The 25,009-nt window shown below is 51.3% G+C and overlaps 1 protein-coding gene and 1 long non-coding RNA gene across 2 annotated transcripts in view; one reads left to right on the forward strand and one right to left on the reverse strand.

The window, feature by feature from the left end:
• The first annotated feature begins 3,049 nt into the window (after window positions 1–3,049).
• Window positions 3,050–25,009, forward strand: part of TMEM94 (transmembrane protein 94) — a 33,977-nt gene continuing 12,017 nt past the window's right edge. Inside the window, 6 exon segments of the mRNA XM_040456395.1 lie at window positions 3,050–3,180; window positions 3,386–3,474; window positions 13,391–13,520; window positions 22,793–22,912; window positions 23,241–23,368; window positions 23,577–23,713. Of these exon segments, the coding sequence (XP_040312329.1) occupies window positions 13,497–13,520; window positions 22,793–22,912; window positions 23,241–23,368; window positions 23,577–23,713 (409 nt within the window). The 5' untranslated portion in view covers window positions 3,050–3,180; window positions 3,386–3,474; window positions 13,391–13,496.
• On the reverse strand, window positions 17,903–20,237 carry LOC121017917 (uncharacterized). The gene is made up of 2 exons (XR_005784943.1): window positions 19,236–20,237; window positions 17,903–18,974 (listed from the first exon to the last, which is right to left on the reverse strand). It is a non-coding gene; the product is annotated as an uncharacterized LOC121017917 (long non-coding RNA).

Raw genomic sequence — 25,009 nt, forward strand, 5'->3', positions numbered from 1 at the left:
TTTTTGAGAGAGACAGAGAGAGAGAGAGAGAGAGAGACAGACAGACAGACAGAAGCAGAGCATGAGCAGAGGAGGGGCAGACACAGAATCCGAAGCAGGTTCCAGGCTCTGAGCTGTAGGCCCAGAACCCAATGTAGGGCTCGAACTTGAGAGAACCATGAAATCATGACCTAGGCCAAAGTCAGATGCCTAACCGACTGAGTACCCAGGCACCCCATCTAAGGTATTTCTCACTCTGCCCTAAAGCCTCTCTCTTCCATCGCTCCAAACTTCTTCCACCTCTTCTAGAATCCACACCACCTTGGCTCTTCTCTTTGCTTGCTCCTCCCCTCTTTTAAAACCGTCTGCTCTCATCAGCTGGTAACTCCTCTTCCTATCCAAACTAAACCAAGTCATTCAAGACTTGGCCCTTCTCAGTCCTACCCTTCCCCTGTTAATCTACTGCTGGGCAATGATCTGGGAACCTAACAAGCACAGACAGAATCCTCCTTAGCAAGCAAGAGGAGAGAAAAGAGACTGGAAATACGCATTATTATTACTGTTACTGTTCTTATGAATTGTAATTTCTTAGTTGAAATATAGCTGAACACTAGTGCATTATTAATATTATTTTCCTGTGGTAAGTGAAGTGATACGGTTATCTAGGGGCATTCGGAACAAACAGAGCAGGACCATCATCATGAAGGACAATAGGGAGTTAGCCAGGAAGAAAGGCGGTAAGAGGCATTTCAGGCACAGTGAACAGGATAAGCTAAGGGCTAGGGATGGCAAATAGCATGTGAGACTGGGGTAGGGGGAGGGACTGAGGATACAGATGGGGAAAGGAAGAGGGGTCTCTCTTTTTTGGAGGCACGTTGAGAAGGAAATAGAAGTAGCTGGAGTAGATGAGAAATGTCCAACTGGAAGGCCTTGGTTTCTTCATCTAGGCTAATTTGGAAGGGAGACAGAGGAGGCTCCAGAACAATGAAGGGTTGGTACAGCTGCCTGATATTGCTAGACAGCCATCAAGACATGACCACTTTGACCTCAGAGCTGCCAAAAGTCTTGCCAGGGTGAACTTAGATTGGGTCCACTGGTATGCTTTGGCTTGAGTGATTTGATTTACTTCTTCAGCAAAGTTTTACGGCTGGGGGTACTGGCAGAGGGAATGGCCAGGGGGTAAAAGGAGTATAGCACAGACCCTGAAACTGGTAGGTGCACAGTTCAAATTTGTTGGGTGATATTCATGAAACACAGCGGAGCAGAGAAACAAGTGTGGCTAGAGGAGACAGGGGTACAAGGTAGAGCAAGGCAGGATGACTGTGTTACACTTGTTAACTTTCCAAATGTAGCCACGTAAACCTTCTGGGATGAGATGGGAAGACATAAGGTATAGGCAATTGGCTAGTTCAATTCAGCAAACATTTACTGGGTACAAGGCTCTGAGTAAAGTGCTGTGGGGACTTCCAGGGTAAGCCGGCTGCCTTCAGGGAGCTTCAGATCTTACAAAAATAATGCTGTACAAAGCATTATTTTTGTAAAGGCGTCAATGGAGACACAAAGAGGCATAGCACTACACAGAATTTCAATGACTAAAAGGGAAGGCTTTGAGGCAGGGAGCATTGGAGGTGAACTTTCAGGATGTGTGTATATTTGAAGGTTGGCTTTATTGGTAGAAGGGAATCTTTAAAGGGTAGGGAAGCTCTTGGGTTAAAGAGCAGAGAGGTGGGATGGTCTCAGACACATCTTAAGAATGGAGAATCTGGGGTGCCTGAGTGGCTCAGTTGGTTAAGTATCCAACTCTTATTATTATTTTTTAATTTTAGAGAGGGTGTGGGGGAGAGGGGCAGAGGGAGAGAGAGAGAACCTCAAGCAGTCTCCAAGCTCAGCATGGAGCCCAACTTGGGGCTTGATCCCATGACCCTGGGATCATGACCTGAGTGGAAATCGAGAGTCGGACACTCTACTGACTGAGCCACCCAGGTGTCCCAAGCCTCCAACTCTTGATATCAGCTCAGGTCTTCATCTCAGAGTTATGCGTTCAAGCCCCACGTTGGGAGCCTAAAAATGGATGGGGAATCTATGCGGCTGCAGGATTAGATTGGCCTGTGGGGAATTAGCCTGGAAACCTATATCTGAGTTGATTTATGAGGGGCTTTGAAGGTGAAGCAGAGACATACAGACTTTGTCTATAGGCAAGGATAAACTGCAGAAGATTTTTGTGTGCAGAACGGTAACATGATTCAATCACTGTCTTAAGCAGGGCTAAAACAGTTGAAACACACATGATTAGGTACCAAAAGGATACCTTCTTGAGAAGGGAGATTTTAGTTACATAATTCATTAACAGGGGAAAGGGGCTCTTACTTCCCAGGGCCAGTCATGACCCTCTTCCGACTTTATAAACAGATTGAAAAACAAAACACAAAAAACTTAAGTCTCCAGACTTCCATCTCTGGGAAAACAGAAGTAAATACTGACACAGGCTTGCTTTGTTTTCCCAAGAGAGCTCTCCTAGACGATTTCTCTCATTATCTAGGGGGAAAAAAAATTAACTTGTTTTTCCCTTTAGAGTACAGCTGAGCTGAAGGGAAAACTTTAGTATCGCTTTAGATTCTCCAGCTTTGGTTTGGTTGCAGTATTAGTCTCTGAGCCAGGTGTTCACAGCAACAAGAAGGGAGTTTACTTAGAAGAAGTAGGAGACGCGGGTGCTCTGCAAAAGGGCTGATTTTAAAAAGAAAGAAAGAAGGCGGCTGGGGCGGGGCTCTGTCCATCTTTTTTGGATAATTACGTAGGAAAAGTAATTGAGGTGGAAGCCGTGCCCTCGCCTCTAGTCAGGACCTCTGAACCTGAAAGCGCCAGAGCAACGTGCCCAAGGATGGACAGGGGTTTCCTACTCTCCCGCCCGCACCGCTCGGCGTTTAATTCCGCCAGGCTCCCAGAGGGACGATTTTAGCTACAGTCTAGCGCGCAGTGCAGCCAATAAGAAGCCAGGAATCTCCACCCGTCTCGGATTTCAACCAATCGGCGCCCAGAACTTTAGCTTGCTAGCGGCGTCCCCGTTGTCCGAGAAAGGAGGCAAGCCCCCTTAGAGTTGCCAGCAACGGACATGGCCGCGGCCCCTGGAGGAGGGGACGTGAAGTGAGGAGGGGGCTGGGAGGGAAGAGGACGCGAGCAAGGAAGACAGCCCCCTGGGCCCCGGTAAGTACGAGAAGGCCAGTGGCCCGAAGCAAGGGGAGCAGGGAAGCAAGGGGGCGTGGGGCTCGGCCTTCGACGTCCTCTGGATTCTCCTCTGGAGAGAGGAGTCTGGGGTCTGCACCCAGGAAATGGCCTCGGGGGATCTCTTCGAAGGGGGAGTCAAGGGACGGGCTCTTGCCTCCAGCTCCTGGCCATTTCCTTTCCCCAGGTGCTCACACTTGTCCTTGGTCCTGGCTTGGCCCCTTGGGGGTCCCGCGTCAGATCGAAGCCTCCTGCCAACAAAGAACCCTGCCCCAGGTTTGTGGTGGCTGGGCCCTGGCGCAGGGGGGCTTCCAGCGCCGAAGCCCAGTGTATTTACAGGCCTCTGGGGGCCCACACCCCCAGCCCCAGTTCAGACCGTTGTCCCCGCTGCGCGCGCTCTCTGCTGCTGCCCGGGCCCTCGTGCTGACCGCGTCCCGTGTCCAGGTGGATGGAACCGGATGGGGCTAAACCCTGAGCGGCGACGGTGCAGTTTGAGCATGCCCTGCCTTTTTTTTTTTTTTTTTTTCTTTTCTTTTCTTTCCGTCTTTCCAGAAATGTTTAAAGACTCCTTAGGAGCAACTATAGGAACACAGTACTTGCCATCCTTCAAACCGACTGCTGTGCTGTGCCCTCCTTCCCCTGCCGCACACCCCAGAAGTCCAGTCTCGCAGTCCCTCGCGTGCCACGGCGTGAGCCCCTGCCGGGTGCCCGGTGCCAGATGCCAGGGAAACCTTGCCCTTTCATTGGTGTGGAACCACAGGCTGCACTTTGGCGTGTTCGTTGATTTTGGTCACGTGCTGCTACATCCCACCCTCTCTTCCGAGTTTTTGTGTGGCTCTAGGAAAAAAAAAAAAAAAGGAGGAAGCCTTGCACTGAAATCTGTTTCCCTTCAGGCATGTAATTTTAGCTTTGGAGATGTTAGTTTTCTCATGCTTTGTTCACACACTCAGCTTCAGTGACATCCTTCAGTTATTCCCCGGGCACCCTTCGACGACGGAAGTGGGGAAGGAGGAGCTGTAATGTTTTTATTTTACAAATGTGGAGAGTAACTTTTGGGAGGGGCAAAAGGGCGGGGCCGAGGTCACCTGGAGCCAGGACTGGAACTCTGAGGTCCAGATGCTTCAGTTCTTTATCCACTACACCAGTTGTTTCCTAGGTGAGATTGAGAAATCAAGTTCCTTAACTTCTCTGAGCTTCTTGCAGGGTGATTGAGGGCCTTAAACGAGAAAGTATACGGAGGATCTCTATCGATAGGTGTATATATAGCATAGGTACCAGCGCTTACTAGGTTGTTAATACATGTTTGCATTTGTTATTTGTAAGTAACCAACAGGTAGTTCACTGGCGGATTTCTTGCATTAATATTTATTGTGGTCTTTCTATATGGGGCCAAATGATTTCAGTGATTCTCAGTTGAGAGAGCAGGAAGGGATGGAGGCAAAGCATCGTAACCTCTTCCTCCATTTTGGCGGAACTGTTGTGTTATTGTAGTGTTACTGACAGGGATATGTCTCCTATAAGAACAGTGTAGAGGCAGAAAGACGTTGGGAACCACTGCAGAAGAAATTCTACTGTGGTATGTCTCTGTGGTAATCTTGGCAAAAGAAGGGCTGATCTTCGTATTCCAACAGGTGGTTTTAATTTTTTTTTTTTTTTAAGCAATGGCACAGATAAGGCACATCATCTGAAGAGTCAAGTAAAAATGGTCCATGGGATAAAAAAGTTTGAAAATCACTCTAAAGATCAGAAAACATCAGAATGTAGCCTATTATGAACCCTGGAACAGGGGCAGCGTGTTCAAATAAAATCCACAAATTATCTGCAAGTCTTATATTGGCTGCCCTGTTAGCTTTAACATCCTTGCTCACTGGTTCTTTTTGTTAGAACTTCAAATAGAGAAACTGGTGGATACCACGGAGACGCTTCCTAGACCGGGGAGGTGAAGTACAAACCATCCCCTTGATAATCAGCCTCCAAACAATTGAGAGTTAACTGCCCTTGAACTCCCCCACCCCCCACCCCCACTCCTACCCTGCCCCTTGTTTGTGGTGACCCGACATCAGAAGATTAGACCGGGAGAGCCAGGGCTGGGCGGTGAGATGGAAGAAAACAGAAAGCCCTTCACAATTCTATTTTGAGAAGTTGCTAGGGAGTGCCAGCTCCAAGTGTTGAGAATCAGCCTTTTGGAAAGTTTAACTCCTGCTGAACTAATGAGAAGTGAAGGTCACAGTACTTTGGTCCTGTCCCACTGCCCTTTCCCTAATGTTGGGCTTGGGAAACAGTGTCTATGAGGAGGGGGAAGGGCACTAATGTAAATACTACCTAAGCCCAAGGCTTTACTGAACCTTACCTGGTGAGTTGAGTCTGAGCTCTTACAATAGTGAGTTGGAAAGACACAAAACCTCTAAACCCATTCCTGGTGTTCCAAGCGAGAAAGTCCCAGGTCACGGTTGGCACTTCTCCACTGGTAAATGTGTGTCAATATTTTTTATCTTGTTATCGTGTCAGTGTTGTTTCCTTGAGAGTGTCTTTCTTTACCTAAAAGCTAGGTTCCTTTAAAAATATTGTTTGAACCCTGGTTTCCAAGCCTGGATTTGTTTCTAGTAGCACAGGTGAGCTAAAGGGTAGGTCAAAGCTGTAACAGGAATGTTTTTCTTCCGGAACTGACGCGCCAGCCAGAATGTGTGGTTTGGTGATCAGGGGTTTGTATAATAATAAGCTTCGCCTGTGGCTGCTGAGACAGTAGTAAACAGTATTGGTCACATGGTGTGGCAAGTAGGGTAAGGGCCAGATTTAAACCCGGCCTGATGCCTGCCTCAAGCTCGACACGTCTCACGCTGATTGCTTTGGGTTTCCCTAGCTCCAAAGACCAAAGTGGTGGGGGAGTCAGGGGTGCCCAAGGGAAGGAGACCCTTCCAGGGCTTACAGCAGCCTTTGGGAAACCAGAAATCTCAGTGTAATTATATGAACCCAGTTGTTTTTTCTTTTTAAATGTTTATTTATTTTTGAGAGAGTGAGCAAGAGAGTAGGGGAGGGGCAGAGAAGGAGGGAGAAGGAGGATCCAAAGCGGGCTGTGTGCTGACAGTAGAGAGCCAGAGAGCCTGATGCAGGGCTTGAACTCGTGAATCTGGAGATCATGACTTGAGCCGAAGGCCGACACTTAACTGACTGAGCCACCCAGGTGCCCCTGAACCCAGTTTTATTAATTTCAGGTTCCTTTTGAAAAAGAAATTCATGATAGCAATATTCCTTAGTAGGGAGGTGAACAGAAAAGTATTGGGAAGTACTTGGAAAAGATATATACTGCAGAGAAAATCAAAGATGTGTTTAAAAGAGCATAAATATCCCTGAAGTTGACATGGAACTCAAAAGGGGGAGTATTGCTTAGTAACATAAGCCAGATCTAATTGCAAAATCAGAATCAGAAGTTGGTGGGGTTTTTTTTATTGTGATAAAATCGATCATTTTATTTTTTATTTTTTTTTAATGTTTATTTTTGAGAGACAGTGCATGTGCACACGTGCACACACATGCATGATTGGGGGAGAGGCAGACAGGGAGAGAGAGAGTCCCAAGCAGGCTCTGCGAGGGGACTTGAACCTGATATGGGACTTGAACCTGAGGCAAAATCAAGAGTTGGATGCTTGGGGCGCCTGGGTGGCTCACTCAGGTGTCTGACTTCAGCTCAGGTTATGATCTCATGGTCCATGAGTTTGAGCCCCACATCGGGCTCTGTGCTGACAGCTTAGACCCTGGATCCTGCCTCCGATTCTGCATCTCCCTCTCTCTCTGCCCCTCCCCTGCTTGTGCTCTGTCTCTGTCTCTCTCTCTCTCAAAAATAAATAAACATTAAAAAAAATTTTTTTAAAAAAGAGGAAAGAAATCTAAACCAAAGTCACAAAGATTTGATGTACTTTTAGAAATTTTATATTTTTACATTTAGGTGTAGGATCCATTTTTAGTTAGTTTTTGTATATAGTGCAAACTGTATTTCCAAGTCCTTTTTTTTATCTCAGTGTTCAATTTTTCCAGTATAGTCTGTTGAAAATACTTTTCTCCACTGAATTGCCTTTGCAGCCTTCTCAAAAATCAATTGACCAAATATATCTGGATCTATTTCTGGATTCTCTATTACCAGGCCAATACCACACTGCCTTGATTGCTCTGGCTTTACAAACCTTGAAGTTGGATGGTGAAAGCCTTCCAAACTTTGTTCTTTTGCGGTAGTCTAATGTGAATGTCTCTTATTACAAGTGGAACTGAGCATCTTTTCATATGTAGAAGCTGCTGGATTTCTTGATCTCTCAGGGTTAGAAGACATTATAAAAGGTTATTCCTTTCTTCTTTGCTCCCTGATGTATTTATTATCTCCATAATTTCCCAGCCTCTGCTTGGATCCTTCCGGTGCTGGGGAGCTCGTTGCCTTTCAGGGCAGACTGTTCCATTTTTTTATACAGTTCTAATTATGTAAAAGATATCACTCATGTTGAGTCCCAGTCTGTCCCCCCTGGAGTAAGTCTGGCCCTCCATTCATGTGGCAGCCATTGTGTCCTTCTAGACGGCTCTTACCAAGTGTGCTTTGGCCAAGTGGCTAATCCTTTCCAGCATTTCTCATATCAGAATTTCCTCAACCTTTCTGCTGCTGTCAGAAAGCTCCCCACTTTTGTCAGTGTGCGTGACGGGCAAATGAACAAAATATTCCAGGTGTGCTCTGATAGGTACAAAAATCAGACTTACCTCTCTGTTTTTGGGGGATGTGGCATGTTAATTAATTAACATGTCTGTTAATGCAGCCTAACTGGAATGAGCTTGGGGTGGCCATGTCACCTGTATTGAAATTGCACTTAATTAAGCCACTTAGAGTAGTTTTACACAATAGTTTTTGATGTTTAGTTATTTTTGAGAGAGAGAGGGGGCGGGGGTGGGGGAGGGAGGACAGAGGATCCGAATCAGGCTCCGAGCTATGAGCACAGAGCCTGATGCAGGGCTCAAACTCATGGACTGTGAGATCATGACCTGAGCTGAAATCAGTAGCCGGCCGCTTAATCCACTGAGCCGCCCACGCGCCCCTATACAATAGTTTTTGAACCTCAGCGTAGGACATAATATCGAATCTATTACAGTTAAATTGAATCTGTTAGGTGCAGCCTGTTGAGATCTTCTTGGATCTTGACTTTTATCTTGTTTCCAGATTTATGCTATCTGAGATTAGCACACCATCTGTTTTCTCACCCAAGTCATTGATAAAAATATTGATTAGGATGCCACCAAGGAGAGAACCCTGAGGCTTGTTATTAAAAACCTCCTTCCAGCTGAACATCAATCCATCAGTTAGTACCCTTTGGGCACAGCTATTCAGCTGAATACAAGTCCCCCGCATTGTGTTTTCTGGGTGTTGGGTATGGCTAGAGTATAAGCAGAGCTACTGAAGATTGTATTGGAAGGGATTAGAAGGACAGCCAACTCCTCAGCTCGCCCTCCGCCTGAACCTTGGGCATCCACTTAGCTCTTTTTGATGCCGGATCTGAACTTGGCACCAGGAAGCATCCGTCCCTTTGTTTCCATGGCTACTATGCTGCCTTTGTCTAGATACTCGTCATGGCAAACCAAAATCACTGTAACTTTCGTCTACCTCTTCTGCCTGTAATTTCTTTCCCTTCCCCCTCTGATCCGTTCTCTACCCTCTTAAAATACTGGGACCTGCTCAGAAACCTTCAGCGACTCCCCAGGGTCACTTTGTTTTGGCCTTCAAGCACCTATGCGTTTCAGCTCCTGATTCCCCTCTCTATGTGGCCTTTCATTTCTTCTCTCTTACTTAGGTCTTCTGCTCTAATCGAACAGATCAGATCACCGTCTTTCAAAAAGGCTCTGTCCACTTCTTCCTTGGCGCCTTTGTTGAGACTCCTTGTTCTCCCTCTTCTCACCCTTAAGCTTTCCTGAGTGCACCACTTGGGTCTTGGCTTCTTCCAGGAAGGGATCCCTGGCCCCGCCAGCCCCCATTTGCAATTCTCATTTGGTATTTCAATGCCAGTGTGAATATTTAGTTACGTTTTCTCATAATATTCAAAACCTGGCTATAGTATAAATCCCTCTATGGAAGGGACCATATCTTATACTTTTGTCAAAGCAGGACCATTCCGTACGCTTAGTAAATATATACAGTTATTATGTGCAGTAGGCACTTGATAAATGTTCATTTCCCTCATCAACCCTTCTCTTTTATATCCACCATATCTTGTGTGTGCTAGATATTTTAGAGCTTGGTAGAGCTGATTAGTTGGATCTCAGATCCCACCTTACTTTTTAGAAATGAACTCTACTGGGGCGCCTGGGTGGCGCAGTCGGTTAAGCGTCCGACTTCAGCCAGGTCACGATCTCGCGGTCCGTGAGTTCGAGCCCCGCTTCGGGCTCTGGGCTGATGGCTCGGAGCCTGGAGCCTGTTTCCGATTCTGTGTCTCCCTCTCTCTCTGTCCCTCCCCCATTCATGCTCTGTCTCTCTCTGTCCCAAAAATAAATAAACGTTGAAAAAAAAAATAAACTCTACTGACGCAATATTTCCACAAGATAGGATGCACCTATTTAAGTATGTAGTTCAAAGAGTTTTGACAAAACTGTACACCCTCGTCACTGCTACCCACAATCAATCAAGATATTGAACAAAAGACCCCTGTGCCCTTTGCAGTCTTTCCCTCCCCATGACCCTAGGCAACCCCTTCCCTGCTTATTGTCACCATAGATTAATTTCACCTGTTCTCAATTTTATATAATGGGGTCATATGCTATGTGCTCTTTTGTGCTTCTTTCACTCAGCAAATGTTTTTGCGATTCAGCCACAGTGTTGTATGTATCAGTCACTCCTCTGGTCACTCCTTCTGGGCAGAATTCCATTGTATGGATATACCACAGTTCATTCACATGTGAACAGACATTTGGGTTGTTTCCAGTTTTTGGCTATTTTGAATAAAGATGCTATGAACATTTGTATACAGTTCTTTTTGAAGAAGTATGTTTTCATTACTAGGATATATAGTGAATGTATACTTAACTTTCTTAGAAACTGCCAAAATGTTTTCCAGAGTGATTGTACCATGTTACATTCCCATCAACAATTTATGGGTTCATATCCTCACCAACACTAAATATTGTCAGTCTTTTTCATTTTAGGCATTCCAATAGGGTATGTATGGGTATTAATATTGATAAGCATGAATATATTAATATAAATTTTAGCATTTAATTATTTAAACATTAAATGTTAATATTGAGTCTTCCAATCTATGAACATGGTATATCTCTCCATTTATTTAGGTCTTGAATGTCTCTCAATAGTGTATAGGCCATATATAATAATTTTTAATGTTTATTTATTTATTTTTGAGAGAGAGAGAGAGAACAAGCAGGGGAGGGGCAGAGAGAGAGGGAGACAGAATCTGAAGGAGGCTTCAGGTTCCAAGCTGTCAACACAGAGTCCGATGTGGGGCTCAAATCCACAAACTGTGAGATCATGACCTGAGCTGAAGTTGGATGCTTAATTGACTGAGCCAACCAGGGGCCCCTTACATATATATTTTAAAAAGTCATCCCTAAGTATTTTGTGGGGTTTTTTTTTGGTGCTATTGTAAGTGATATTGAAAGTGTCCTATTTTTCTATATTTCATTATAGCACATACAAATTTAATTTACATTTGTATTTTGTATTTTGACCTGTATCTTGTAACCTTGCACACTTATATGTTCTATTCCTTAGAATTTTTTCATATATTATCTAGCCTTCTGCAAATAAAGAGTTTCACATATTTCTTTACAATCTTTATGCCTTTCATTTCTTTTCCTTTTTTTTTTTTTAATTTTTTTTTCAACGTTTTTTTATTTATTTTTGGGACAGAGGGAGACAGAGCATGAACAGGGGAGGGGCAGAGAGAGAGGGAGACACAGAATCAGAAACAGGCTCCAGGCTCTGAGCCATCAGCCCAGAGCCCGACGCGGGGCTCGAACTCACGGACCACGAGATCGTGACCTGGTTGAAGTCGGACGCTTAACCGACTGCGCCACCCAGGCGCCCCCCCTTTTTTTTTTTTTTAAGTGAGCTCTAGGCTCAGTGTGGGGCTTGAACTCATGACTCCGAGATCAAGAGTTGTATGCTCTACTGACTGAGCCAGCCAGGCACCCCTGTTCTCCTTACTTCTGAGTCTTTATTCTTCATCTAGGTGGCACTTTGTTCATATTTCTTGTTTCTTGGTGATAGTAATGGCAAGTATTTATTAACACCTGCCATATGCTAAATACTGTACTAGACCCTTTGCATATAATATTTTATGTAATTCTTGTTCCTTCTTTGTGAAATAGGCATCATTCTATGAACAAGGACCCTGAGGCTCAGAGAGACAAGTAATTTGCCAAGGTGATTTGGCAGTTGATACATGTTGGAGCCAGGATTTGAACCAGGGGTATTTGGCTTTGAAGCCTGTGCTTTCTTTCACATTGGACGAGGGGTAGAACTGGCCCTTTAAGGATCTAGCTGCTGGTTTCAGATCAGGCAGTTGAGGACCATTCTTTCCCAGAATCCCATGTATGGAATGATGGGAAAACAGAGACTCTTAGAAAAATGTCCTGCTCCTGGCTGCCCTCTCTGAACACTGTGGTTCCAGCTGGCCGCAAAGTTATTTCACTCTCGTCGTGTTGGCAGAAGGAGTTAAGCACAATCCCCATCTGGCTTCTGGTGCCTTGTTCTGTGTGGCAACTACCTCATCCAGCCCCTGCTGGGATGGGGCGTATGGGGAGCTTGCTCTGTACGCTGTGCTTGTAAACATGGCCTGGGCTGCGTGAGTCAGAGTGGCCTTGGGGAGACGTGGATTCAGCCGCTCAGGATCCCATTTCAGTTGGCTGCCAAGGACCAAATGTCACTGCACTGCGAGGCCACATCCAGTGTCACTGTCTGTCTCTGACCCTCGGGGGCTGGCTCACTCCACTCTGAAAGCCTCGGCTGCAAAGGCAGGCGTAGGGAGAGGCGTGGAAGCACAGACGCGTGAGGTCAGCCCTGGTGCTACCATGAGAGGAATCACACGGGGTCCTAGAGTGGAGTGGGTGACTGCAGAGCCTAGGCCTCCTGGCTGGGGTCTCCTGGACGCAGCTTTTTTTTGTTGTTTCTAGACAGCTCTTTTATGGATCATTTCTCCCGGGCTTCTGACCAGCTCCTCTTAACAAGGCTTTGCTACAGGCCCCAGAAAGAACTGCCCTAGTCAGCAGGTTGGTGCTTACTCCACGAGGAGTCACTGGGCACCAAACCAGATTACTCAGTGGCACCCTACCCAAACACTCCCTGGTCTGAAACCTTTGCAGTGTGCCGGCTGCCAGGATGGATGGGTGACAGTCAGGGGTTGTGTGGGGAGGTAGGGCTAGTCTTCATTTTCCAGATTGCCGTCGAGATCGGATCGCCCGTCCTGGTAGGTGTGTGCCCAGGTGCCCGTTGAACGCTGCCCTATCAGTAAAGCACACGAGAGGTTCGGCTACGTGACACGTGGGCACGTGTGTGTGGACACGTGTGTGGGCATGTATGTGCGGGCATACGTGTACGTGGGCGGGGGACGTGTTTGTGGGCATGTGGGGGGGTTCCAGTTACCTTAATGCTCACTTTTATTTATTTAAATTATTTTATTTAAAAAAAAATTTTTTTTTTAAATCTTAAGTAGGTTCCATGCCCACTGTGGGGCTTGAACTCACGACCCTGATATCAGCAGTTGCATGCTCTACTGACTGAGCCAGCCAGGCGCCCCCTAACTTTTATTTATTCTTAAAATGAATGAATGAATGACTTTCCCTGATTTTTTTTTTTTAAGTGTTTATTTATTTAAGTAATCTCTACACCCAATGCACGGCTCGAATTCAAAACTGAGCCAGCCAGGTATCCCTAATCTTTACTTTCTAAAAAGCTGAGAAATCAACGCTTTTCCTGCTTGCCGGAAGTCTGTGAGTTAGAGTACATGCGGAGCAAAACGTAGTGTGCCTCCAAAAATGAGGGCTCACAGAGGGGAAACTTCACCCCTCCGGCGTGGCCTGGGCAGGACCGGCCGGGCTCTGGTGCCCAAGTCTTTGCCATGTAGTGCTCTGTTGTATAGACGACACCGTCGTGTTTCTCAGTAGCTGCTTGTTCAACAACCTGGACTCACGGGATCTCTTCCGTCTTTCTCCCTAGATGCCGTGACTGTGACAGAGTCACTGGGCCTTGTACATGCTGGGGAGGAGCCTTCCTTTTGGGGGTGATCACATTCATCTGGGCATGCCTGCAGTACTCTGGGCCCATGGATCTGAAGGAGAAGCACGTGGTAGGCCATGCTCGGTTCCCTTATGGGTATTGTCTGTGTGCCTCTGTTGGACTCTCCCTACCTGTGTTTGCCTGGGGGGGGGGGGTCCTCACTGGGGAAGGCTTTAAGCCAAAAGTGACAGGGGGTGTGTGGCTCTGAGGATTGGGGTACGGGATGGTGACCCCCCCCTGAGAGGGTGCTGTCGCTGGGCTGGGAAGCGCTCCGGGAGCCGGGAGCACAGGACAAGGGGTCGACCAGTTAGCGCAGCGGCATGGGAGCAGGTTTCTGATTTGGGTTGGCGCCAAGCCAGTCTTCCACTTCTTGCCCAGGGGTGTGTAATTTCGTTGGTTTGCTCTTTGTAGGGCTCTGCCCCAACCTGCTGAGCCATGTTGAGTACTGTTGGGCACCCTCTCTGTGGTTAGAGAAGAGCTCCCCAGTCAGACTCCAAACACAGCTGCGTAACCAGCTGGAGGTGAGAGCCAGGAGGCCCAGGCATCTGCGAGGTCGGCCCCCCCCTTCCTCCTCATTGCCTGACGCAGGTACACCTCCCAGCCTCCAGGTACACTGCCTTCTCCCGGCATCGGTCTGCCGTCAATCAGAGTATCCCTCTCCAGTGACGGAGACCACCCCGGCAGAGGTCCTTCCGTCTCTTGCCTGGACTTCTGCCACAGCTTCCCACGGGTCCCTCTGTCTCTGATCTCCTTCCTCCACTTGCTGTCAGACGAAGGTATCCAGAATGCAGAGATGGCCTTTTGTCCCCTCTGCTTAAAAGTCACAGTGGGTCCACACCACCTGCTGAAACCTTGGGTGTGGTGGGCAGAGCCCTCCGTAATCCACTGCTGCCTGTTGGCCCAGTGTCCCTAGCCTCCCCCGCCGTGGTCATTAGCACTAGTAATTCTGAATGCTTCGGAGTTTGGGCACACCGTCCACGTTTAAGCTCCTATTTTTTTTTTTCCTGACAAACTCCTGCTATTCTTTCTTCAAGAGCCATCACCTTCTCCTGATAAGTCCTCCTTCCCCTCCAGAGGACCCTCTTTCCAGCAGTCATAGTCCCTCCGCCACTGTGCCCACCACACGGTATTGAAACAATCTGTCTGTCCCACTTGATCCCAGTGTCCCTGGCTCCTAGCATAGAGCCTGGCATGCAGCAAAGGCTTAGGAAATATTTATCAGCTTGAACTTATGGATAGTGATCTTCCTGCCAAAGAGATCTTGGAAGGTCTGGAGAGGGAGCTGTGGGTCTGCACGCTGGGTCCCTGGTGGAGCCTGGCTGACTGCTGGCTCGTTCAGCTCCAGGCTTCACATGCCTCTGGGCCAGCTGTGGAAGAGCTTGTAGGCCTGAACTTGAAGCATGTATGTTCAGCGTCCTGTTCACAGATGCCTCTGGCTGCTCTCCAGGGGTCCATCCTAGTAGGATTGGCACAGAGGGAAAGCTACTAGCCTGGCTGCAAGGCTGCTGTATACAGCTGTAAGAGCTGTGCACTGTTCAATTCCAGGGAGCACCCCCTTGAAGCTTTGATATCGTGTGATGTGGTGGCCTGCCTGGGTGAGGCTGAGTGTCTCAAAACAGAGGACGGTGTTGTCCTCTGGTTCCAGCGTGTTGCTGAAACACCAGGTTTCTAGTGAGTTGGGGAAACAAAGTTCTGTGATCCAGCCGGCGGGCTGGCTTCTCTCTCGAGCCTGAGTAAGAACACTTGAGAGCCCAAGATGGTTAGGTGTCAGGGGTCATTTTTCCTAGAGAATTTTTCTTTATTCTCGTCTTTGTCCTTCTGGAGAGATGAGTCCTGTCCTAGAAACATCATCAGCTGCATTCATGGCACCCTTCCTTTGGGTTGGTGGAGCTCTAGGCCGTGGGGAGGTAGCCCCTGGCTTGGAGACACTTACAGTCCAGCTGAGGAACTGACAGTACAAGCAGTTAAGAAATAGAACTGGACACGGTTTCTACCGGAGGCGCCTCCTCGTGAGTTGTATACATGGGCTTGTAAAGATCACCCCGGGTGGCCTCCAAGAGTCAGGGCTTCTCGGAGGCATGGGAACAAAGAGAGCTGGATGGCAGAGGTTGATGGAAAGGGCTCGTCGTCCCCTGGCTGTAGCCCAGGATCAGCTTGGCTGTTGCCGGTTGATTTTTTTCTCCCCCCGCCCCCCTTCATGACCTACTGGTCCTCATTGTCCCCGTCAGAACCTTATCTCCTCGGTTCCGGGTCCGCTATGGAGGAGGTGCTGTGGCAGTGAGCGCCTGGGCTTCTGTTTCTTGGGTGCAGCGATCCCTTTTCACTTGCTGAGGCTGGCAGTGTGGCAGGGGGCGGGGTGGGAGAGGGCCTCATTGGGGTCCCGCTGAGCCGCTGGCTTAGACCCTATGAGCTGTTCTTTCCAGGGCCCATCGCACAGCAGGGAGAGTGCTTGCTTAGTTGTGGTGCCCACAGAGCAGGGCCCTGGCAGAAAGCAGAAAGGGAAAGTGTCTCCTGGGAGCAGGGGACAGGGGGATGCCAGTCTCTTCCTGGCGGTTTGCTAAGGCTACAGCCCACTGCACTGCTGCCTCCTCCACCCCGTGGCCTGCACCTCGCGGAGACTTCCCGCCCTTAACCTCTGGACTGCCTGGCCCCTCCATTTCTGCTCCTGTTCAGATCTGGATTTGGCAGAGGAGGGGGGCGGGGAGGGGGCTGCGCTGGGTGGGGGGAGGAGAGAGGCGGACTTGAACTCAGCCGAGGCTCTCTCTTCCCCTCCCTGCAGCTGGAGATGGTGGAGATGGTGTTGTTGGTGTTGTCTAGGAAACAGGGCCCTGGAGAAAAGTGTTCAGGCTCTCTAGTTATTGGACCTGTTGGGCTGCTTCCTCTCCCTTGGGGTTTTACAGCCCCTTCCTAAAGGTGGCCTGGACGCAGGCTGAGAAATTTGCGGTCCACTCCCAAGGCTTTTTGAGGGTCTGCGCTGAGAGCTGCCCGTGTATCAAATTCGGGGTCCCAGTGCTCGTGGAGCCCCAGGTCACTGGCTGGGAGATGAGGGCCCATGTCCGCAGGGGTCTCCTGTCCCAGAAGCTCTTTGGCAGGTATGTCTAAATGTGACTGCGTGATTATCAGCCGCTGGCCCATCTCTGCTGTTGGGGTTCCTCGCCCCAACCTGGTGGGAAGCTGTTAGGTCTTAAGTATCGGAATCCTCAGAAGCCCTTCCTGTCTGCTGGCTCCTCCCCCTTCAGCTGGATTCTTCCACTGGATTCTTCCGCCTGATTCCGGGCCCCCTGCTCTGCCTCTTAGAAGCCACTGCTCCAGGCTTCTCAATGGCCTGTCCTTCCCCTCCACACGGATGTGCTGCTATTAATAACTGGCAAGTCCCCCCTCCCCTCCTTCCTGCAGCTAGAACTGTGGGAAGAGCTGTTGCTGGCGCGGCTCCGTTCGGGGAGTCTCTGAGTGATTTGGGGGAGCTCTCATGGATGGCGGGCGCCCACCTTGCCCAGTGAGTTGGGGGCCAAGGAGAGGTGGTCTGGGGAGAGAGTCCAGGTACCCCTGGGTGCCACGGTTGCCCCCAGGTTCCAGCAGCCACCTCCTGCACGGCCTCTCCTCCCCATGCATGCACAGCCCCTTGGCCGTGGGTGCCCCTCCACTCACCCCTCGGTGGACTCTGATGAATGGACCCAGCTCCTGGGCATCTGGCAGAGCATCTACAAACTTTCTCCTCTCAGCCCGGCTCCTCCCTCCCCCCTGCTCGCCTCTCCCTCCCTCCCACGGCGCTGTTGCAGCACTGCCGCCTCCTCCCTCCCTAAATCTGCAGCGTGACTGGAAATAGGCTGAATTAATCAGCAGGCTGAAGCTCCACTCTGCACGGATCCGGATCCGCTGCGGCTCCAGCTCCTAGCTCCCCAGCCCTCACCTCTCTTTCTCTCTCCTCTCACCCTCTCCCTCTCCCCCTTCCTGTCTCTTCTCCTCTCTGCTTGAGGGTGGCGGTGGAAGTTCTGTAGTTGACTTCTGTGGCTCAGGCTCTACCCCATGCTCTTTAAGCAGACAGAGCTATGGATGCCCCATCGGGGCAAATGCACCAAAGTGAGTATATGCCAACTTGGTTCTACATTTCTGTTACAAACGCCTTGTTCTCTGCTTTGGGTGCGCGGCTTTGACTTAGCAATTTGCGCCAGTCTTGAAGATGGGTGCCGAACCGCAGGCAGCTCAGATTATGAGGTAGCTGGGACTGAGGAAGGAGGCTGAGAATGGGAACCACAATGCCCGTGTGTCCAGGGAGCTGCCAGCCAGGCTTCCGAGGCACCCAGAGTAGGACTGGAGCTGAGTGTCCCAGTGGGGCATCCTATCGAGTTACGCTGGGACCTGGGTCTCCATGCACAGGTGACGGGAAGCCCTGGGCCTGGAAGCCACCCCTCCTTGGGGCCAGCAAGGGGGCTTTTTTTTTTTTTTTTTCCCCCCCGGATCACATGGGTCATTGAGGTAGGAGCAACCAGGGCCAGGCTGATTTCTTCCTCAGTCTGGGTGGTCGCAGGAGGAAGAAGATGGGTCGATGGGTCGAAGTGCCAAGGTCGGCATGCGCCCGGAAGAGGAAGAAGCTTGAGGCTTTGCTTTGCCTGGCTGAAGACAAGGCTGATTTGTGTCTGGCCATGCTCAGAAGAGATTTATCGTGGCTACTAAAAAGGACCAGCTTCAGTGATTTAGGCACTATGTGGGTCCCCTCCCCACCTGCACTGGCTAAGAAAGCTGTGACCTGGGGACTTGGTTCAAGGGCCAGCCAGTTCTAATTAGTGGCTATCTGCTGTTGTCAAGGCTAAGGGTCCCCGTCTATGTTTGTAACCTATCTACCTGAGCCTCTGGGACCTGGTTTCTGCTCCCCAAATAGGTGGAGTGGGAAGGGAAAGAGCAGCTGTGTGGACCTATGAGGAGTCCTGAAAGGACAAGGGCTGGGGGCCAGGGACTCGTGGCTCCGGGCCACCTGGGAAACCTGACCGAGGTGGTGCGGGAGAGCTCAGGGGTGTTAGTTCTGGAAAGGCTTGTTAGACTGACCCAGATGCTCGGCGTCAGGCCCTGCAGATCTGGTCCTATTCAGTAGCGGGTTTTTTACAGTTCTGTTTTGATGGATAGAGTCCTTTCCCCACCCTTCCGCTCCTTTAAAGCCCCATGCCCTCCCCGTGTCCCCCCTTTGATGACGGAGCAGGCAGGAGAAGTCCAGCTCATGAGGGGCATTTGTGGCCAGCATCCCCTGAGCCTGGGTTTCGTAGGGGCTCAAGCTACTCTGTTGGGTCCACTTGAGTCTGACATTTAAAATGGCGGGATGGGGTTGCTTCTACCTGTAAAGCATCGGTGTGAGTGGGGAGGCAGGAGCCTGCCTCTGGTGTAGAGATCTCGACCAGCCATCCTGCCTCACCCTGGGAACGTCTTGGGAGGTGTCTGGCGGTGGGGCGGAGTGGCAGATTTTGAGCATCTGGAAGCAGGAAGAATCTCTTACTCCCTGTGGGTACTTAAGGCTGGGGCAGCTTTCTTGGCCCTGTGGACAAGAAAAGCAGACCTTCGGGTGGCGTGTGTACGAGTCAGGTCCTTCTTTCTCAAACCAACCATACGCATCCGTGTACAGGGTCCCCCCCCCGGCGCCCAGCCTCACTCGTGTATTGAGAAAGGCCGGCAGGGCCAGCTCGCACGTGGCCCTTTCTTAATTTCCCTTGAAGATGCCCAAGTTCCGCCAAGTTCCACGGCTTTGGCTCTCACGTTGCAGCAGGGAAGGTGCCGTGAGAGAAAACAGTGATTTTACGTGCAACCGGGACTCTCCCGCTGGAGACAGGGTGAGGTGTTGCTGTTCCGTGTCGGCGAGGGGGCCGTGGCATTTAGATGAGCGTGGCTGGGGCCAGGCCGAGGAGGCTGGCCCAGAAGGCTGTGTCCTCGCCCCAGGGCCTACCTGTACGGGCAGGCACTTTCTTCGGGAAGCATGTAATTACAGAATGGCTACTTTTCCTCTGCTGTGCTGTCTTTAATCGCCAGTCTGGAGCTGGTGTTCCTGGCCAGACACAACATGCGTGGGCAGACTCACACAGTCCGTTCCGCAGGCCTCTGCTGGCCCTGACCCAGGAGCACTTTGCCCTCTGGCCCATACCTCCCACACCTGGAGACGCCTGGAGAACAGCAGCGTGCGGGTCCCAGGAAGCCAGGTGCAGAGAGAAAGGGAATCGGTTTCTGGGTTGTGGAAGGGGAGGCCCTGGGTTTGGGGGCACCTGGCATGAGGCAGCGGATGTCAGGACAGCCACAGGGCAAGCAGAGGGGAACTGCGGCTGTCCAAAGTCTAAAAGCCTGGCTGGAGGAGGGGCGCCACCCTGGTTCCCTGGTTGCTCCTCTTAGCCCTTGCCTGCCTTCCTGAGCACGGTCCGCATCCCAGACCCAGCAGCTTCCCACGTGACCTGCAGCCCCCTGGGATTTATCCCGCCCCCCCCCCCCCCCCGTCCTGCCCAGTCCCCATCTCTTTGGCGGGCAGCCTTTCTACCTCTGCAGGCCAGCCCTTCCCCGCCTCCGGGAGGTTTTCTCACTGCAGCGTTCCTGGAGGCCCTGGCAAGTCCGTCTTGGGAAGCTTCACGTCTCCCCCTGCGGAGAGGGAGCTCATAAAGCTCCTGGGGGAGAAGTGGGCAGGGGTGGAGGGGTGGTGTGGGAGGCCCTGTGTACCCAACTTCTTCTTCCCTGGCCCAAATCTTCTTCCCTGGCCCAGGCGTCACCCCCTGGGCCAGTCCCTTAGACATGAGAAGGCCTCGGGTCCCCTTTTCCTTTCTTCCTCCCCTCCCCCACTCCCGTGCAGGAGTCAGGGAAGCAGACGTACAGACCTCAGCCTTACCTGACACTCATTTGTCCTGGACCACGGCTTTTCAGGAAGGCCCCAGGATCTCTGCCAGAGGGAGGTGGATGCTCTGGAGTATAGTATTTACCCATGCTAGGGTACGGGCCCTCTGCCCAGAGGGCCATTTCTTCCTGAGCTGAAATACCCAGTTATCCCCTCTGGGAAGAAGCAGCTCTTATCTTCATAATCCCCCAAAGCCAGCATGGAGAGTGGGGATTAGGGGAGATTTAGGCAAGGGATCTGGGAAGTCTTGGGGCCAGGTTTGCTCTGGAGCCTGTCCTAATTTCTCGGACTGAGAAAGCTGGCAATGGGCCAGTGTGGGGACTCCACTCAGGTGGGTCTTACCAGGGCGGGTCTGCAGCCGGGGGACACTGCCCCCGTGCAGCATCCCATTCTAGTAATGGAGACGTGTGTCCTGTGAAAGACGAGGCTGCCAAGGAGAGGGCTGGATATGGACAGAGGCACAGAGGAGGAAGTCTGGAACATTAGTGGGCAAAGCCAGGGCAGACCCCAGGGAAGGCAGGTGTGGAGTAGGGGAGGGCAATGGGCCGAGGCAGCCAGGGCGTCACCAGCTCAGCCACCCTTGATCAAGACTCGGTAGATGACCTCAGTCCCTTTCTTGACGCCCCAAGTCTAGGGCTTTGCTCCTTTTACTCAAGAACCTTTCCTGGTGGGAGCTCACACTGGTGCTCTTGGGATAGCCCTGGGAAAGACCCAGTTCTCCCCCAGCCCTCCTTTCCCCGGGGGTGTTCTTTTTCCCAGGACCCCCGACCTGGGGATCTGTGCATCAGATTCAATGTGTGCATCAATCCCAACTTCTGAAGTTTTGATTCAGTGGATTTGGGTGGGACCTGGGCATCCACCTTTTTAGAAGCTGCAGGTGTTTCTGCTAGAGATCCCGGGCTGACAACCCATGATGGAGATGTCACTGGGATCCCAGAATCCGTGCGTGCATTCACTCAGCAAGCGTTCACTGAGCTGCTGCCGTGTGCCAGGCCCTGTCTTAGCAGTTGGCTGCAGGGGTGTGTGGAGATGGAAGAATTCAGACCTGTTTTCAGGGAACTGACAGCCAGGTGAGAGAGCCAGACAAGTACATCTATAATGACAGTTCTCCGTGATACAGACTGTGAGCCAGGTTGTCCAGTGTGCTATTGGAATACAAACCTCTCCTGTAAGTGCAGCCCTTGGTTTTGGGAAAATTTCCCAGAGCAGGTGATCTTTGAGCTGAGTCTTGAAGGGGGAGTAAGAGTTGTCTGGGGCAGGCAGGGTGTTGTTGGTAGGAAAATGCAGAAAGGTACTCGCCCATCAGCTAGGAGAGCATGGCTTGCGTCAGGAGTGGAAGAAATGCCGGAAAGGGGACTGGAGAAACTAGCAGATCACAGATCATGCTTTGGAGTCTGGGCTTGATTGGCAAGATAAACGCGGTCAGTTGATCTGATGTCTGCTACTGTGGCTGGATGTCACAGTTGGTTTGGAAAAGGTAGAGACTGGAGAGGGGTAAGGGGAGGTAAGGTTGGGGGGCGGGGGGTCACTGCAGGAGCTGTGCTGTCTGGGCCCGAAAGGGCCACATTCCAGGGTTTTGGATGAAACCACTCCTGGGCCCTGTGAAACAGCAGTACAGCAGTTGAGTAAACAGGCCAGAATTCAGGGCGGTGGTCAGGCTAGAGGTAAACTTCAGGAATTGTAAGCTTGGTGGTGATGAGCAACTACTCCATGATGGTGGCTGAGGTTGCCCTGGAAACTTACATGAATTTGTTGAGATGTCTTAGGGTGGGCTGTGGGGTTAGATGGACAGGAAAGAAAAGCCAGTCAGAGAAGGAGAAAACAGGAGCGAAACCCAGGAACGGGGCTGTCAATAAGAAGAGGCCAGGCTGGGGTCACACAGGACAACGTGGGTGGTCCCCAGTGTTGCCCAGGACCACCCCCATCCGTGCCCGTTCCACCACCCTCGGTGATGTGACAGTCGTCCCTTTCCTGGGAGCAGCTGTCTTTTGTCTGAGATTGTGTCCTTCCCGATGCTGGAGCATCCTCCCTTCTGTGAAATGGTGGAAACAGAAGATCGTGGGTTTTTTTCTTAATGCTTTTACTAGGAACAATGAAGAGACAGCGTCTCTTTGTTAGTTATCCTCTCCCTGCTTAAAAACACACTATGTTTCGGCCTGTGAAATATAAAGACGGCAGCAGAGGTAGAGGGGAGGTGAGGGGCCAGATCGGTACGAGGGGTGGGGAGATGCTGATGGCCTTGGAAGGTGGGTTAGGAAACCCTGAGTAGAGAGAGTTGCGGGTCTGTTTCTGTTTTAAACTTGGCCTTGAGGAGCAGGGGATTTTTGACGTGGTGGAGATTTGAGCCAACACCCTGAGGGCTGGGACTAGTGGAGGAAGAGGAGGGAGGATTCAGGGGGGAGGGATGAGGGAAGGCCACTCCAGGCAGTGACTGGGGGGGAAGGGGTGCCCAGAGAGATGCTGAGGGCCTTCTGCTTCCCTCCCAGGGCGAGCCACCCTTGGCCCTGGGCCTGTCCACCCGGAAGGCCCTCAGCATCTTGAAGGAGCAGCTCGAGGCGGTGCTGGAAGGACACCTGAAGGAACGGAAGAAATGTCTGACGTGGAAGGTGAAGGAAGCTTCTTCACAGGGAGCCCAGAGCCTGAGTGGGATGGCGGAGAGGCGTGGGAGGCCCGTGACTCTCCCCGTGACCCTGGGCTGCCTCGCAGACTCATGTCCTGGGTGCACTTGGCGCAGGAGCCCGGGAGGAGACCGAGGCAGCCCTGGGGGGGAGGGGAGGGGAGGGGGGCAGCCAGTCGGTTGGAGGGCTGGGGCAGGGTCAAGCAGCTGTGGGAGGAAGGCGGCCAGATTCCAGCAGGACGCTGCGTCCCGGCTCCTTCCCCGGGCCCTCGCTCCCCACCGCCCTTCCTCACCTCCTCACCTCCTCACCTCCTCAGGAGATGTGGAGAAGCAGCTTCCTGCACCACAGTAACCGCTGCTCCTGCTTCCACTGGCCGGGCGCCTCGCTCATGCTGCTGGTGGTGCTGCTGCTGCTGGGCTGCCACGGGGGCCAGCCAGCGGGCAGGTGAGCTCCCTCCCTCCTCCGAGCCGCCCCACCCCTGCCTCAGGTTTAGCATGTCTGCACCCCCCCCCCGCCCCCCCGCCCGGGTTGTTAGGAATCCTCAGTCCCTTGGCTGGCTGCTGTCAGCACCAGAACCAGACACGCTTTCCAGAAGGGGCCGGGGCGGGGGGCCCCTCTCCCTGCTAGTACCCCCTTCACTCCTTCCTGCCAGCCACGGGGCCGAGCTGGTGAGCGCCTCGGCGCTGTGCCTCCTGCTCCTTCTCAACCTCATCCTTATCGGGCGGCAAGATCGGCTGAAGCGCAGGGAGGTAGAGCGGAGGCTCCGAGGGATCATTGACCAAATCCAAGGTGAGGCCAAGGGTCAGGCGTGCCAGGCGTGATGCGTCGGAGCCCTGTGAGCTCTTCTCCCGAGTCCCAGCCAGGAGCCTGGCACACGGGTGGTCAGCATTCTGGCGGCTGTTGGCGTCAAGAGAGTGAGAAGGCTCACCTGCCCTCTTTTGAGCAGGACAGTGATAGCCAGGGACACCTAGGCGCATGCAGGTGGTGGCCTGGGCACGGCACGCAGGCTTGCTAATGGTGGGAGACTAACAGAGAACACCGTCTCTTGGCAGGAGAACAGCGAGATTTTTCCCTTCCATGTCTGTCTTGTCCGGTGGTACTGGGCCAGGGCAGGTGGGAAGATGGGCCAGAGAAGTCTAAGACCTGCAAGAATCAGGGGTGGGGGCCCGGAGCCCCAAATGGAGCAGCCCTGATCCTAAAGAAGGGGGTTGCTCAGTCAGATTTCTGCTTGTCCTTTCATTCAGGTAGTGGTTACACCCCAGCTATGGATCGGGGGTGTTAGGTTCTTCTGAGAGACGGTGGTTCCCACTTCCCAAGGGCATGTGGTCTTGTAAGAGAAACACCTGTTGTCTGAGACCTTTCTCTAACTGTACTGGGCAGCAGACATTTGAATGCTAAATGAGGGGATGCCTGGGTGGCTCAGTTGGTTGAGTGTCTGACTCTTGATTTTGGCTGAGGTCATGATCCCAAGGTCATGGGATCGAGTCCCATGTCGGGCTCTGTGCTGAGCATGGAGACTGGTTAAGATTCTCTTCCTGTCTCCCTCTGCCCCTCTCCCCCACTTGCATTCTCTATCTAAAATAAAAAAAATTTTTTAATTATTATAAATAAATAAAAATAAATAAATAAATAAATAAATAAATAAATGCATGCTAAGTGAGAAGACGTTGCTTCATTCTGATGACCAATGAGTTGCAGCCATGTGCCAGGCACAGGAAGTGACTGAGAAAGATGGGCCCTGCCCTCTGAGAGCTTAGTCTCTTGCTCAGGAAGCATCCATGGCTCCCTGTTGCTCATCAAAGCATCCCAGAAACTCTGGCCCAGGTTCCAACCTTCCTCTCCAGCCTCTTCTCATGCTACTCACCCTCATGTGAAAACTACTCCCCAGTCCTAAAACCACTGCGGACTTCCCTGCTTCTGTGCCTCCGTCCTGCTGTCCTGCCTGCCCTGCTCCTCCCTCACTCGGCTCTAACTGAAGATCTTGCCCCTCCTTCAGGACCCACCCTTTTGCCCTGAAGCCACCTCTGATCACATCAGCTCCTCTGTGCTCCCTGCAGCACTGGGATCTTTCCTAATACTCTGAGC

This window comes from Herpailurus yagouaroundi, unplaced genomic scaffold (assembly GCF_014898765.1).
Source record: "Herpailurus yagouaroundi ecotype Mexico unplaced genomic scaffold, PumYag 217, whole genome shotgun sequence".
In the NCBI taxonomy this organism is placed as follows: Eukaryota; Metazoa; Chordata; class Mammalia; order Carnivora; family Felidae; genus Herpailurus; species Herpailurus yagouaroundi.